At 41.3% G+C, this 13,609-nt stretch overlaps 2 protein-coding genes across 8 annotated transcripts in view; one reads left to right on the top strand and one right to left on the bottom strand.

Annotated features, from left to right (window-relative positions):
- Positions 1-903: 903 nt before the first annotated feature.
- Positions 904-9,104, bottom strand: atl1 (atlastin GTPase 1). Of its 4 annotated transcripts, none has more exons than XM_027019812.3 (14): positions 8,937-9,104; positions 7,275-7,525; positions 6,615-6,749; positions 6,326-6,430; positions 6,066-6,116; positions 5,540-5,596; positions 5,323-5,415; positions 4,665-4,803; positions 4,372-4,499; positions 4,194-4,250; positions 3,934-4,005; positions 3,316-3,747; positions 2,856-2,870; positions 904-2,748 (listed from the first exon to the last, which is right to left on the bottom strand). In XM_027019812.3, exons 1-14 carry the CDS (start codon positions 8,968-8,970, stop codon positions 2,638-2,640), a joined length of 1,680 nt encoding a protein of 559 aa, XP_026875613.2. In that variant the 5' UTR covers positions 8,971-9,104; the 3' UTR covers positions 904-2,637. The 4 variants fall into 4 exon arrangements, with proteins under 4 accessions (XP_026875613.2, XP_081580975.1, XP_081580977.1 ...); XM_081724849.1 differs by lacking the exon at positions 8,937-9,104 and adding an exon at positions 8,593-8,907; XM_081724851.1 differs by lacking the exon at positions 8,937-9,104 and adding an exon at positions 7,618-8,469.
- Positions 9,105-9,491: 387 nt separating this feature from the next.
- The window catches only part of map4k5 (mitogen-activated protein kinase kinase kinase kinase 5), a 36,562-nt gene continuing 32,444 nt past the window's right edge, over positions 9,492-13,609 (top strand). Inside the window, exons 1-2 of one of the 4 annotated variants that reach the window (XM_027019811.3) lie at positions 9,492-9,748; positions 11,009-11,232. In XM_027019811.3, coding sequence (XP_026875612.1) covers positions 11,125-11,232 — 108 coding nt within the window. In that variant the 5' untranslated portion in view covers positions 9,492-9,748; positions 11,009-11,124. Of the gene's footprint in view, positions 11,233-13,609 lie in introns of all 4 variants that reach the window. The other 3 variants (XM_081724846.1, XM_081724847.1, XM_081724848.1) reach the window with 3 other exon arrangements.

The raw sequence follows: 13,609 nt of genomic DNA, 5'->3' as shown, positions 1-13,609 counted from the left end.
TTTTTTTTTTTAATTCAGTGTGACGCTACCCTGTAGCCCAGCTGACCACTATCTGACCTCTGAGAAAAACTCACTGATGTTTCTAGCTCATGTAGGATTGTGCGTTTGTCAGGGAGTAAATGATGGCTTCTACTGGAATGATGGTTTTTCTGTGTGAAGCTAATATTGTGCGTAAACAGCAGTGTTTTAATCAAGGAAGAAACCGTTCTAGTGGCAGTGATCTATAGACCTGGCTTCTTTGGATATCAAGCTAACTGTAGGGACCTGAACAAAACTAATAAAACATGGTACTGCTAATTTAAAACTGATCATTACTGCAACATTCAATAGTTATATTGCAGGTTAAATTGAATACTACTATTTTTTCATACACAGATGCATCATTTTGATCCAGATTATTTGAAAACTATACAGGTTTCAGTCCCGAGGCCATCCAAGTTTGTTTTAGCTATATGAACTACATGAAAATCTATATAGTTCGTTTTGGCTATTTGAAAATCACTATTGGGTTTCATGGCAAAATTGTTGAGGTTTTTCCACCTCTGCTGAAAGTTGTTAGATTTTATGAAAACAAATATATTATGGTTGTATTCGTGTAGGTTCATGATCATATTCAGACTTTTTTCAGTGTATATGTTGGTTACCCAGACCAAGCCTTGTGCATGGGGCATTTGTCTTCTTTAGTTATTCTTATTTATTCTTATTAAACTACCCAGTAAAACTGGGACATGTGTTCCAGGTCCTATTGTTCTAAACATTCAGCGAGTCCTCCTTTTAATTACTTCATCCAGACCAGCACACCTGAGCAAGGTGATCAGCATCTTGGCCCGCCCCGGCTGAGGTGCACTAGGAGCCTTTAGCACTGCAAGACACACTTATTTAGATATGACATTCAACAGCAACTTTAGTTTTAAACACTTAATATTTTTATTCTTTATAAATAGCACTGAATTCAGCATAAAACAAGACACTCATTACAAAATAAAACAACAATCATTATGAGTATGCCCAAGCCAGAAGAATGTGTTCCTTGGTCATCAGTACAGTCTGCTCTGTTATTTTAGTGCTGTGTGTGTGTGTGTGTGTGTGTGTGTGTGTGTGTGTGTGTGAATATTATATGTACACAAGAGGAGCAGAATTGTGAGCTTATGGTGATTCATTGTGAATAAGTGAAATGTGTGATGATAGTTTAACATTTTGGCTGTCCTTCAGGCTACAGCCAGAATGCATATGTATACAATAAGCTACAACACCTATAGACTGGACTTTAAACTCTGCTTGGTCACCAGGACACCTATAAACTTAACCATGCTATGTCATCAGCACACCTATATACTTAAAGAATGTCATTCAGTTAACAGAACCCACATAATCCCGAGCTCACTCACCAGCACAATGACTGATTTGAGTTAAAGGTGCAGAGGCTAGGATTTGTAATGTGTATATTGATGATATGGGGGGGAAAAAATACCTGATTAAACCAGGTAGAAGTCAAAGATGAATCTTGGCAATGTCTAGAAGAAAGCTACTGTGGATACCAAGGGATTTATTAGGGATTGGTGTTTTCTTTGGTGACCATGCAAAATATTAGATACTTGCTTCAGGTAATATTACTAAGGAGTGTACTTTAGTTGGCAGTCACATTAATCATGTAATAATGGTTCTCTTGTCTACAGTGCAAGTTTACAGAATACCTTTCACCTTCCCAGACAGTGATAAAGCTGTATAATGCAGACAGAAACTTACAACTGACAGCTGGAGAAGACCAGACTTAAGTGAAAATGTTAATAGTATATTTCAAAATATCTTTTAACATACTTGGGTACTACAATGAACTGCCAACATTAGAGAAAACTAGGTAAGGAGTTAAATGGGAATTAGTGGTGGAGACAGTATTTAGAAAGCAGATTAACATAAAAAGCCTTACCCCCTGCACCTTTGACCTCTTTTCCTAAGACAAGGATTCAACAATATTGGGATTCTAGGTGTTGCTTGGACCAGAATTTCCCATCCAGAAATTGAGAAATTCCAGCATTTACATTTATGTATCATTTCATCTCCCAACAAACCTGAAGCGACTATTCAAGAATGACTGGTACCTGAACTAACTAATCAAGAATGCTTGTAGAGTGCTGACCACCTGGCTCAGGCGTGCAGGGAGCTGAAATCGTCTGGAGATTGGGATCTGTGCTAGACAACTTAAGACAATGCGACACTAGACACTGGATGAGGCTAGATGCAATCACACAGGACTTGAGTCAGCTTAGCTGGAGTGGTGATTAAAGTCCTCCAAAGCCCAGCTGAGTTGAGCCTGGAACTCTAGCTCCTGCTGTCTACAACCCCTGGGTGCCAGATCCTTGCCGCCTGGCTCACCACCTAAACTGTTAGTTGCAGATGTTGCCACAGCAACCGAACCGGTCATTTGTTCCTTGTGCAATAATAATATGATTGATTTTTTTTTCTGTTTTCTCTTTCTCTTGATCTCACTCGCTTGCTCTTTCTCGTTCTCTTTCTTTGTCCATAATGTCACTTGCATGATCCAAAAAGCTCAACTGCTATGTCCAGAGCATCTGTTTTACAGAGTGGGTGTACGTTTGAGCCGGGGGCGTGTGTGCGCGCGTGCATACATGTGTGTGGTCAGTTTCTCTTCTTGTCCTCTTTGGGATGTTGGTCAGTCTGGTGTCCTGGGAAAGCGTGGTTATACAGCTGCCTGTGATTGGCAGCCACATTATACAACTTGTACAGCGCCTGAGAGAGTTAAAGGGGTAGAGGGGATAGTCGGTGTGAGAGCTAATCATGGGGTAATGAAGAGATGAGTTTAGATATAGGTAAACAGGCTTGTCCATGCTGCTTACCTCGTTTGTGCTTCCCTAAAGCAGGGAGAGAAAAGTAAATAAGAAATTTATGCCACATCATATACATCCACAAGAATTTGATCTCATAGTGACAGTGCAAGATGATTACTGAAATAGAAATTATGTTTTGAAGCACTTACACAGTTTGTGTGCCGTATGAGTAGAGGAGCGCTCATAACACTGGGTTACACTTTTGGCTTGAGTGTAATCAGAGCTACATTTTTTCCACAGTCAGAAGCTTGTTATTACAAGATGACTCTATAGCTGCCAAATGGTCCAAAACTCATAATCGCCCCCTTGTGGCGAACAACATGCAATGCACTGTGTAACATTGTTCTAAAAGGGTGCAGATACTTAATATTTGTTCCTGCCTTTAAATAAAAGACTCTGTAAATCTTCTGTTGAGGCCTAGATGGTCTCATTGTTGGAATTCATAGCTGGTAAACTGAAGTGAGCTCACCTGGTCCCAAAGTGCACCTGCCACTTGATCTATGACAGCACCAAGCTCACGGTACTCTCCGGAGTAGCGGATGTAGGCCCAGGTGCAAAGCGTGATGAGGGCAAAGCCCAGCACCATGTTGCACACGCTGGCGATCACGTCCACACCCACGAAGCCTGTGATGCCCGCCGCAACATACATGACGAAGATGACGACGAAGAGGGTGGCAGGTGTGCGTGCCGCATGGAAGATGTTCTTGGAGTCGTTGTGCTTGATGTACTGCACGAATAGCTCGTCAACCTCAGCCTCCAGCTGCTGCAGGTATCGGCGGCTGAACTCCTCGCCGCCCATCTTCTTCACGCTGCGGAACACAGCCAGGGCCTCTTCGCGGATCGCCACATGGCGAGCCTGCAGTTCGCTCGGCGCCAGGAACGGACGGTCGCCCCCGCTCACCTGGTACAGGGTGTGAGGGAGGAGAAAAGTACACGTGTGCGAGTGTGTTGGAGAGAGGATGCAATAGAAACAGACAGTAGTCAGACACTCGCGATGAGGCGGTATATGAAGAACGATATCAGATGCTCCTGAAAGAGCTTCGGGCAAAGCTGCTTCAGTGCTGTCGGACTGGTTCAGCTCTCGTACCTCCTCCATCTTCCTGTTGTACAGGTCTTTAGCTGCAGCTACAGCCGCCAGGTTATTCGCCTCTGCAGTGGCCTGGATGTGAATAAGACAGACAGGCTGCCACACTCAAAGAGAAATGGCACTACAAACAGGCAGACGGCAGATGTGGAGGGTAAAAACAGCAATGCTCTCACAGGCAACTGAGACGTGCTGCAAAACTGGGGGTGGCATAGGTGCAGTGCAAATGCGTAAGGCTAACAGTGTATAAAGGTGTACAGCACCTGTAACATGGATTTGGGGTGGGGGAGCTCTTCGCCTTGGTAAATCTTTATATAAGCCTGGAATCAAATAAAATGTCTATATAATCAATTTAGACATTCAAATTTCACTTCTATTACTGCCATATGCTGCAGTCACTTCGTAGATCCAGTTTGCCACTTCATGGTGTGGTGTACCCACCTTAAAGTACTCCAGCAGACCCCGACAGGTAATTTTGTTGCCATTAATTTCTTTGACGTCCAGGTTTCTAGGACTGAGTAACCATGGCACCAGCACCTGCAAGTTACTGATGAACTCTGGGTCAATCTCTAAAATACAAGGCAAATTGAATCAATCCCTAAAATACACATCTAATATGAACACATCAGTCATTCTAAGTTATCAAACAACTTATACCTAATGATTGTACTTTTGTTTATTGGAGGGCTGTTTTCTAAGATATATTAGATGGTTCTATGTCTACAAATGTATACCTTTGAGTCTGCCATCAAAATGAGGGTTGGTGGCAACCTTGAGGCCAGGGTGGGGCATGAGGAAGCAGGAGATGTTGGTGAAACAGGAGTGAATGTGCTTCCTCACATTCTGCAGCTCCTCATGCTGGTTCTCAGATATCTACACACACATACAACCCATTCTTACCACACATTTTGTTAAAAATACAACACTGCCAGTTTTCTATATAACATTTAGTCTGGGAACACCTGATTGTCAATTATGTTAGTAATGAAAATACCCTGTATCGTTCTGTAATTTTACTGACACCAACTAAGTAGCAAAATAGCTAACATTATGTAACATTGTATGTTATGTAATCTGACATTATGACCAGATTAAACATGGTGATACTCTTGTTATTACTGTATTTGTAATAATGTCATTAAGCTTCATAGTGGCTGCTGCCAACTTCTATTTAAAAAAACAAAATTGCCTGGCTGCACAAGGCTGTAGCTTCCCAATTACAAAAACGGACCCACATATTCATGACAGAGAAAATAAATTCCAACATGGTTCTAGCCACTGAACACAAAGCTCAAATGCTGAGTCAGTCTGGTCAACCTGGACAGTCAGACTGCCCTGCTCTGAGTTACCACACATACTCTCTATAGCAGTGACCCTGAGGAGATACCTGACCTTTAGCCTTTTCTCCAGGAACTTCATCCCTCCTTCTTGTCCGTAAGGAAACTCATACGGAAAACTCCAATCTCTCACCAGAAAAATCATTGACTAGGAAAAACATTTTTTTCATTATGATGGAATGTGTTAATCTCTTATTTACTTTTTATGCATCAAACATCAATTGTAACTGAACCTGTCTAACTCATTTGACATAATGGACTGTGGTAAATACTTGGAATGGCTTCAGGAATGTTTCCTCCATGGCTAGTCTGCCGTATTCAGTAAAGAGCTACAAAAAAAAAACCACACAGAAGCACACACTAAGTGCAGGCAGGACAGCTGCCCACAGATATGCTGGAAAATGTGCCATGTGCCTCTGTGAGACTCTTATTTCCCCATGGAAATATTTCATTACAAGTTACAAGGCCATGCATTTTCTTTGAGGTCTTCAAAATTATTTTATTAATTTACAAAGTTATCACCCATGCTTACCTATGGTGAGATATGCTTATAGAAGTTAACTTTACCTTTACTAAATATAATATCAAATTAAGATCCATATATAATACAAAGTGGTGGCAACCAATCGTGATACAAGTTGGATACCAAAATTATGTGTGTAGCACATTTATATTTGACTTGGCAATCCTGGACAGCCACGTCAGGAACTGCTGCTCTCCTCGGAAGAGGCAGAGTGCAGAGTATCGGCTTTAAAGATACCCTGTGAGCATTTCAGTACAAGCAGGATGGCCCTTTACCTGTAGGTGTTGCAAATCATCCTCTTGAACATTCTGAGATATATTATACACCTGGAGAGAGAAAGGTGAGACAATATGGTTAATACTTCTGTCTGCAAGCTGCATGCTGTACACTGACAGAGGATGCTTAGACAGGGTATGCTTGGGAAGGTTTATTTTTGTGTGTGTGTGTGTGTGTGTGTGTGTGTGTGTGTGTGTGTGTGTGTGCGTGTGTGTGTGTGTGTGTGTGTGTACACACGCTTTCTGTTCTATTGATATACCTGCATGGAGCTGATCATTGTACTGAGTGCAAATACGGTAGCTGAATCTCTCAAAGTGGACTGGCTGTCAAAGGTTCCCTGTGTGTCCATCAGCAGCACTGCCACCTAGAGGCGAGGAAAGGAAACACATGGCACCCACCCTAGAACGTTATTCTCATTAATGTAATTTCTACATTTTATCGCACCCTTCACAAAGTAGATGGAATAACATTATTATAGTTGATAAAAATTTTGTTTTGGTTTTAAGGGAGACACTCAAAGACACTGGATGAATATCCATCCATCACACCTTGCTTTCATCTGGTTTGTCCACCAGGAAAACTTCACTCCAGATCTGGATCCCTGTGGTTTCTCTCTCGGACCCTCCTCTCCATGAGAAACCTGTTAGAGGCTCATCGGGATCCCCTACCCAGTCTTCACATGCCTGACCACAAACACATATTTTACATATTTACCCTGGCTTCTCGCAAATTAACTGATTGTACATATGTTTTGCCCAAGCCAGTATTAATACCAGTGTGATGCTGTTGCTGTGGGTCTCTTATTTATAGGATAAATTATCCTCTTAATCTGAGGATAACTACAGTACTGTGGGGGAAATTCTGCAATTGTTCTAGTACATTAAATACAACAAATACAATAAAACCAATCCACAATATTAAATAAAAGACAATACAGACCATAAATGCAGCACACACAAATACTATACAACACACTAAATAAATGCAAAAATTCTTCATAAGTAGTCGCTGCTTGCAGTAATTAATATGACATCGGATCTGACATTACTGTAAGTAATTAGATCATCTGGTTCTCTCTTTCTTTCACTGCCTGCATCACTCTCACATATCTGATGTTTGTACTCACCATCGTTCCCCCTATACATTCTTTGAAAAAACCTGATGTGCATTTGACCAAAATAAGTAGTAGACAGGTTATCTGGTCTTACCTGGTTGTACATGAAACGCAGCATGAAATCCATGAGGAAAGATTTGCCCTTCCGAAAAGCTCCAGCGACAGAGATAGCTACTACCTCTCTATCCCTAAGCTCCTCAGCCAGCAGGATGCGGCTCAGCGCCCCCTCGTCCAGCTCGAACGTGTGGTCATCCTTCACCACCAGCACCTGCACCGGTCGAGCCCTGCCATCCGGCTCCTCATCCTCAGAACTCCAGTCGTATACATTCTTATCCACAAAGGACCCTGTTACACGCACAAAAATACACATGCATTCCTAACTCGTGTACATGACATTAGATCACTAGTGTCTAGCTGGTTTTAAGAGTGCTGCAAACCTTTCTGCCGTGCATCACTGTGCAAACATGTGCCAGCTCTGTCACAGGAACTATGGACAGGCAGTGAGATGAATACTGAACAGGAATGTTTATCAGGATGGTTCGAATTGTGTTGTTAATGCTTCAGAAAGGTGCCGTGTACCGTGTCTCACTCTGCAAGCACCTCTTTCACATTTTCTAATGATGACTGAGGAGAAAAAAAAGAAGAAACAGGCCCATATTCCTTGCAACTACCTTGTCCTAAAAATGTTTAAGCAACAAAATAGATATGTAACAGGAGACATGTATTGCGAGAACACGAGGATACGACTTAGCTGCTAAAGTAATCCTGCTAACATATGTGATAAGAGTGCAACGAAACTGTGACATTACATAATGATAGCTGCGAAACATAATAATTCTGTCCACCTCAGACACATCACGTCAGTAATACGTACACAGCACGCAAAGCACGGTAAATTATTCACACTGAAATTCTCCTGTTCCTTACGAACCAATAGATCTCTCTAACCCATACCAAAGGCTCCTCGCCCTGGCCTAGCCTAGACATAGACATAGGCCACCTTTTCTAAGCGTGTGAGCCTGCATCTACAGACGTCATGTTTATATATCTTAACAGCGCAGCGTTGCTGTATGTAGGTCATCGATGTTCTCCATCATTTCCTACCTAAACTTTATGAGCTTCCCACAAGCATTCCTTCATATTTACGGCTTCGGACTTTTTTTTTTATTTACACGAGTTTACGTATCACAACTAACAACACCGAGTTAGAGTAAGATTAAATAAATTATATGTAGATCAGATTAGAAGTAACAAACGGACCGTTTTGCTGTTCCAGTCTTGCTGCAAAGCCCTAATAAACTGAACCTGCTTCATGTAAATGACGACGTGCAGCCTGGAATAGACTTTCTAAATACACTCTAATATAAATGAACCACACCTCTCGTGTGAATATTATTTTTATAATCACGCACCAGGCATGGACGGTCTTCTTGTCCCTACTGTCACACGTTCATGGGCAGCGAATAAACAACCCTATCGCGCTGAGCTTTCCGTGAAGCGACGCTGTTGTTACCGTAGGCTTGGCGGAGCGGGGCTGTGGCTGCGGCCAGTGCCGCGGTAAGAGGACACAATCTGGGTTTGACCTCACTGAGAAAGACCATAATATCACACCCTATTCTTCCCATGTACCACTGATCTTTAGTGTAGTGTCAAACGGTCCAGTCTATAGCATTTATTTATTAACCTTAAAAAAAAACCACAACTGTGTCGAGGCACGTCTATCCAGGATATTCAGAGGTAGTCTTTAATCACTCACCCCAGCTATCCCTATCCTTTTTGTCCCGGACCATCTCGTAGGGAATATCGTTTCAGCCTTTATTTGGCTGCGTAGCGCTGAAGCGTCCTAATCAACCCTCATGAAGCCAGGAGGCTAGAATGGCACTACCGATGATGCTTTGAGACTATGGAGAACGCCTCATTCTCATCTAGGAGGAAAGGGCAATACTGCATCCAACCTCTAGGGGAGCAGCTCAACCTAACAACGTGTGCGACAATACTGTATACAACCTCTAGGGGGCAGCTCAACCTAACAACGTATGCGGCAATACTGCATCCAACCGCTAGGAGGCAGCTCAACCTAACAACGTGCGCAATATATCCTAGACAATTGCGTTAGACTATTGCGACAAGGCAGCAAAAAAGGTTTAAAAAAATGCATTCAACTAAAGTTAAAGAATTAACTTGTCCTACAACCACAGCACTAACACATTACATTTTCAGATATTCATTATTTTTCAAAATTCTCATTATTTCATCCGAATGCTGTTTGACCACTCCATGAATTAAATTGGCATCTGTTGTTGAGCAGTAATTTATATCAGCCACTAGCAGGGGCTCGATGAACAATAATAAATCGTATTGCGTGGCCAAAGTAGTATAAATCAGAGACAATTGGTTTGATTTCTGTTGGAAAACGTTAGACAATATTAGACGGATACGTTACTTCTGTTAATGTGACTAATTTGCTACTGTTATAAGCGTTTTCTGTCAACAGAAGGAAATGACCACGGCGTTTTAATGTCGCAGTTAGGTGGGGAGCGACGGAGCGTCAGGCAGATGACTTGAGGTGTAAGTTTCTCAAAGTGTATCGTGAACCTGTTGGGATGTTTATTTCGACGCAAGATGAACATCAAGCCTTGAAGAACAATCACGCTCAACATTTGTATATCGATGACATGGAATATTCACGTGGAAATTGTGTGTTTTTTTTAAAGAAATTAACTTATTTTTCGAATCTGTTTAGCTAGCGTTGAATTAGCTGTCATAGCAGCTAGCTAGCTGTCTGTGGCAGCCTGGTTTTATACAAAGCGACCACCAGCTAGATAATGTTATTGACTACCAGTTACCAGTAAGCAGGGACTGACTAGTTAACTAGCGATGTTTATTAGGATTTCAGTTTATAAACTTTCAGCTATCTAAGATAGCCAACCCTAGCGATTAAGTTACTTGGGACGAAGTCATTTATTTTTATTTATCTCAACGTAGCTGTCTGTCTGAAGTGGTCATTCTAAGTTCGTAACCTTGGTAGCAAGTTGTAAGGCTATAACAAAATCAAAAGGGTCTAAAGTGGTCTAAATGCTTCTCGTCAAACTTGAACTTTTATGCAGCTTCCTAACCTAAGCATAGACAGCTAGCTAGGTGCTAGGTTAGCTAACTAGGGACGGCAGGAGAATGCACTGTAGCTCGCCAGCTGTTTCTTTTTCAGTCGTGGTAGCTACTTTGAGCTTGTGTGACATTCCTGGGCTTCCTAGATAGCTTGCTAACTAGATCTTTTAATAAGTCATTTAGAATTGCCAGGTCACGGCTACAAATAAGGTATCTAGCTAGCTAGCTAAGTAGCTATCTGCCGATGCTGAAACAAAAACGTAAAGTAATCTTAAATTAGGTAGCTAAAGTGGGTAAACTAAACGAAAAATGAGATTTGTAACCGTCGATGACCATCACGAGTAAAGTGAGGTTAACGCCATGGATAGCTACCTAGTTGTCAACTTTTTTGACAGCCAGAATTAACGAAGTAACCACGTCTCTGCGGTGCAGAGAAGGAGACGCTCAGGAATGTGTTTTGGAAAGCATGTCACTGGATAAAAAAAACCTTAAAGCTAACAGCTAGGTAGCAAAATTAATACTTTGTGTTCTCTTTGTTGGTTCGGTGTAAATATTCGTATTTGGTTGGGTAGCTAGGATCGTTAGCTAGCTAACAACAACTTGGAGAAACTGCGAGGGGAACAAAGCCAGTTGGACTTCATTGTGGTACTGTGATCGCTTCCCTGCAATTTTAATTTCCTTGCATATTCATATCTGATTGTCTATTATGTCTATTCAAAACAGGAGCGAGAGATTACATTTGGATTGAGGTCTTTGAGGCAGTAATTGGAAAACCAAGAACACCCCCCCCCCCCCCCCCCATATCATTACTGCCCTCTCCGTGACTCGCTAGTCCCACAATGGATTCCTTCTCAAGGCCCAGCGGCGAGATTCAGCGCAAGAACCCACAGCACGACTTCGAACTCATTCAGAGAGTTGGGAGCGGGACGTATGGAGACGTGTATAAGGTAGGGTTATACCTGAGTAGTGTTGGAGCCATCTAGTTACTGTACACTGAAGACGTTCACGGAGAGTCCACGTTGTTAGTCTGACAGTTTCAACATTTTAACACGATAGCCCACTGCTAGGCTTGTTTATCTTATGTCGGTTGAAACACATCCTTGGTGTGCCATACTAAAATGTAAAGACAAGGCAGATGCTGCAGGTACTTTAAAAGGCAATACACGTATGCATGCATACCAGGTTGAGTTGTGTTTGACACTGACACATGGTGTAGAGATTTAATACTTCTATATGTTTGACACCTTCCTCAGGAATGTTTAAGCGCTCTCAGTACTCGGTAGAACAGAACATTGTCATAGAGCAAATACGCCAACATTTGAGCTCATCCTTATTCTAATCTGTATTGTTTAGGTCAGCAGTGACAGGTTTTTTGCCTTCCGTATCCTTTTGCATTTGATGCACTTGATTAAGGCATTGATGATATTTATTAATGTTACGGTGGAGGAGATGAGGAGTGTGTAGTTTCAAGGAATAATTCATTCCTTACTTTGGTGAATTTGGATGCCAGTCGAAAAGTACCCAGTGTTTGTTTTGTTTGATTTTTCTTTTAGCTCAAAGTTCCCATGGTTCTTCATGTGAAATTTGTAGGAAAAGAAACTTCAATATTTTTGAAAGGTTTGTTAAACCTTTCTAAGGATTTGAGTGTAACTCATAAATATCTAGATTTTATGAATGCAGTAATATCTATTAATCTATGCTACATAAATTATTTGGTTCCATAAATCAGACTACAGTTCTAGTTTCAGAATTAGCCTAAGGTGTTCCTCATCCCTACTTCTCATATGTCAGAAACATTTAGGAAGAGAGCTGTGAGTGCTAGTTTTTCTTGGGTGTGCAATGGGTTTTTCCTCCCCGAGCTTTTAAGCACTTTCTGGCAATTGTTAAATTTGAGCCTTAAGCTTGGTCACTCCATAACTTTATGGACTGTTTGTTTAAAAGGGCTGTTAATAATAAGTGATAAATTTTGCTAGTGGAAGCTAAGTGTTTTTATTTGATGTTTACAATGGAGTTGGAATCCTGTTAGGTTGGAAGAGTAGTGTCTATGTATGGAACACTACTCTTATTTGATATATAATTGTACACAACACATTGATGGTTTCCATTTTGAATTAGTGGACCGAACCATATTTGGAGGCTTACCTTAGTTTTGGTAGCGGGGGCATTGTATTTGTTTGTTTGTTCGTTTTATTTATTTATTCATTTATTTATTTATTAGCCTTCTATTAAAATACCTTATGTAGAGCAGTTCTGGAAGGTGTGTGGTTTTATTTGTTGTTTTGTTCTTGCTTGACTCCATATATTTTTCAAAGTGACATTGGCTACTTTGAAGCCAGTATTGGCAAATGTTGCTAATGTGTGGCTAGGAAAGTCAACAAACTTCAGAAGAACTCTCATAAAAACGCCATGTTTTTTGATGTTGTTCTGAAGGTGTACATAAGGCTTAAAGGATGAAAGCAAACCTCTAATGGAGAATGTTCACTGTCTAAAGGTTCAAAATCCTGATGTACTCTTCACTGTTAATCTAACACGCACATATACAGAAGGATTTGAATTTGGCAGATTCTATGGAAATAACTGGAAGCCTGTTGAAAGTAACAAGTTTTCCATTCGTCCGGCAGATAACTTCCTCTGACCAAGAGGGTGCGCTCTCTGTGGCTGTGTGTACATGCACACACATAATTAAATGCAGTATATGCTTTGCACTGTAATTGTTTGCTGGACATTCTTCCTCTATGAGCTTGGCAACTTCTCTACTGATCTGTAGTGTGCTGTGCAGTTTCTGTGTGCTGGTGTGTGAAATGAAGTTAACAGCTGTATTCTAAGATCAGTAGCTAGTAAGTTGTTCCTGTTCTATTTGGAATTTTACAGTTCTACACCAGCAGTCTAACTGCCTTATTGTAAAACATACACAGATAAGTTGATAAAGCAGCCTCTGCTACTCGGTGCTCTGTAGCTGCTGTGTACTCAGTTGGGGCTGTGCAGGCGTTGGTCCAAAACGTGTGGGCCTGATGACTCTAATGATTTTTGTGAAACTGGCCCTTGTAACTAATGATTTGTAATCTCGTAGTGTAGTTCTTCTCAAATTTGCATCTGTGCTTCTTAGCCCAAACCAGCACTAATTGAGGAATGTATTCTCAACTGGTGCTTCCACCTCAGCAACATACCCTCAGTCACTGTCATATCGTTGTTTCACAATGGCAAGTCTGCTTATGTTGGCGTACCATGTACCTCAATGTTGATTTTAGTCCAATTAGCCTAATAAATCATGCCACTGTAGATGGCGCAATTAGAAATTTTATAATATGGAGATTTCTTGGTTTG

This window comes from Electrophorus electricus, chromosome 12 (genome assembly GCF_041902795.1).
Source record: "Electrophorus electricus isolate QZ-2024a chromosome 12, ASM4190279v1, whole genome shotgun sequence".
In the NCBI taxonomy this organism is placed as follows: domain Eukaryota; kingdom Metazoa; phylum Chordata; class Actinopteri; order Gymnotiformes; family Gymnotidae; genus Electrophorus; species Electrophorus electricus.
Note: the sequence above shows the minus strand (reverse complement) of the source record. Positions and strands in the feature narration are given on the sequence as shown.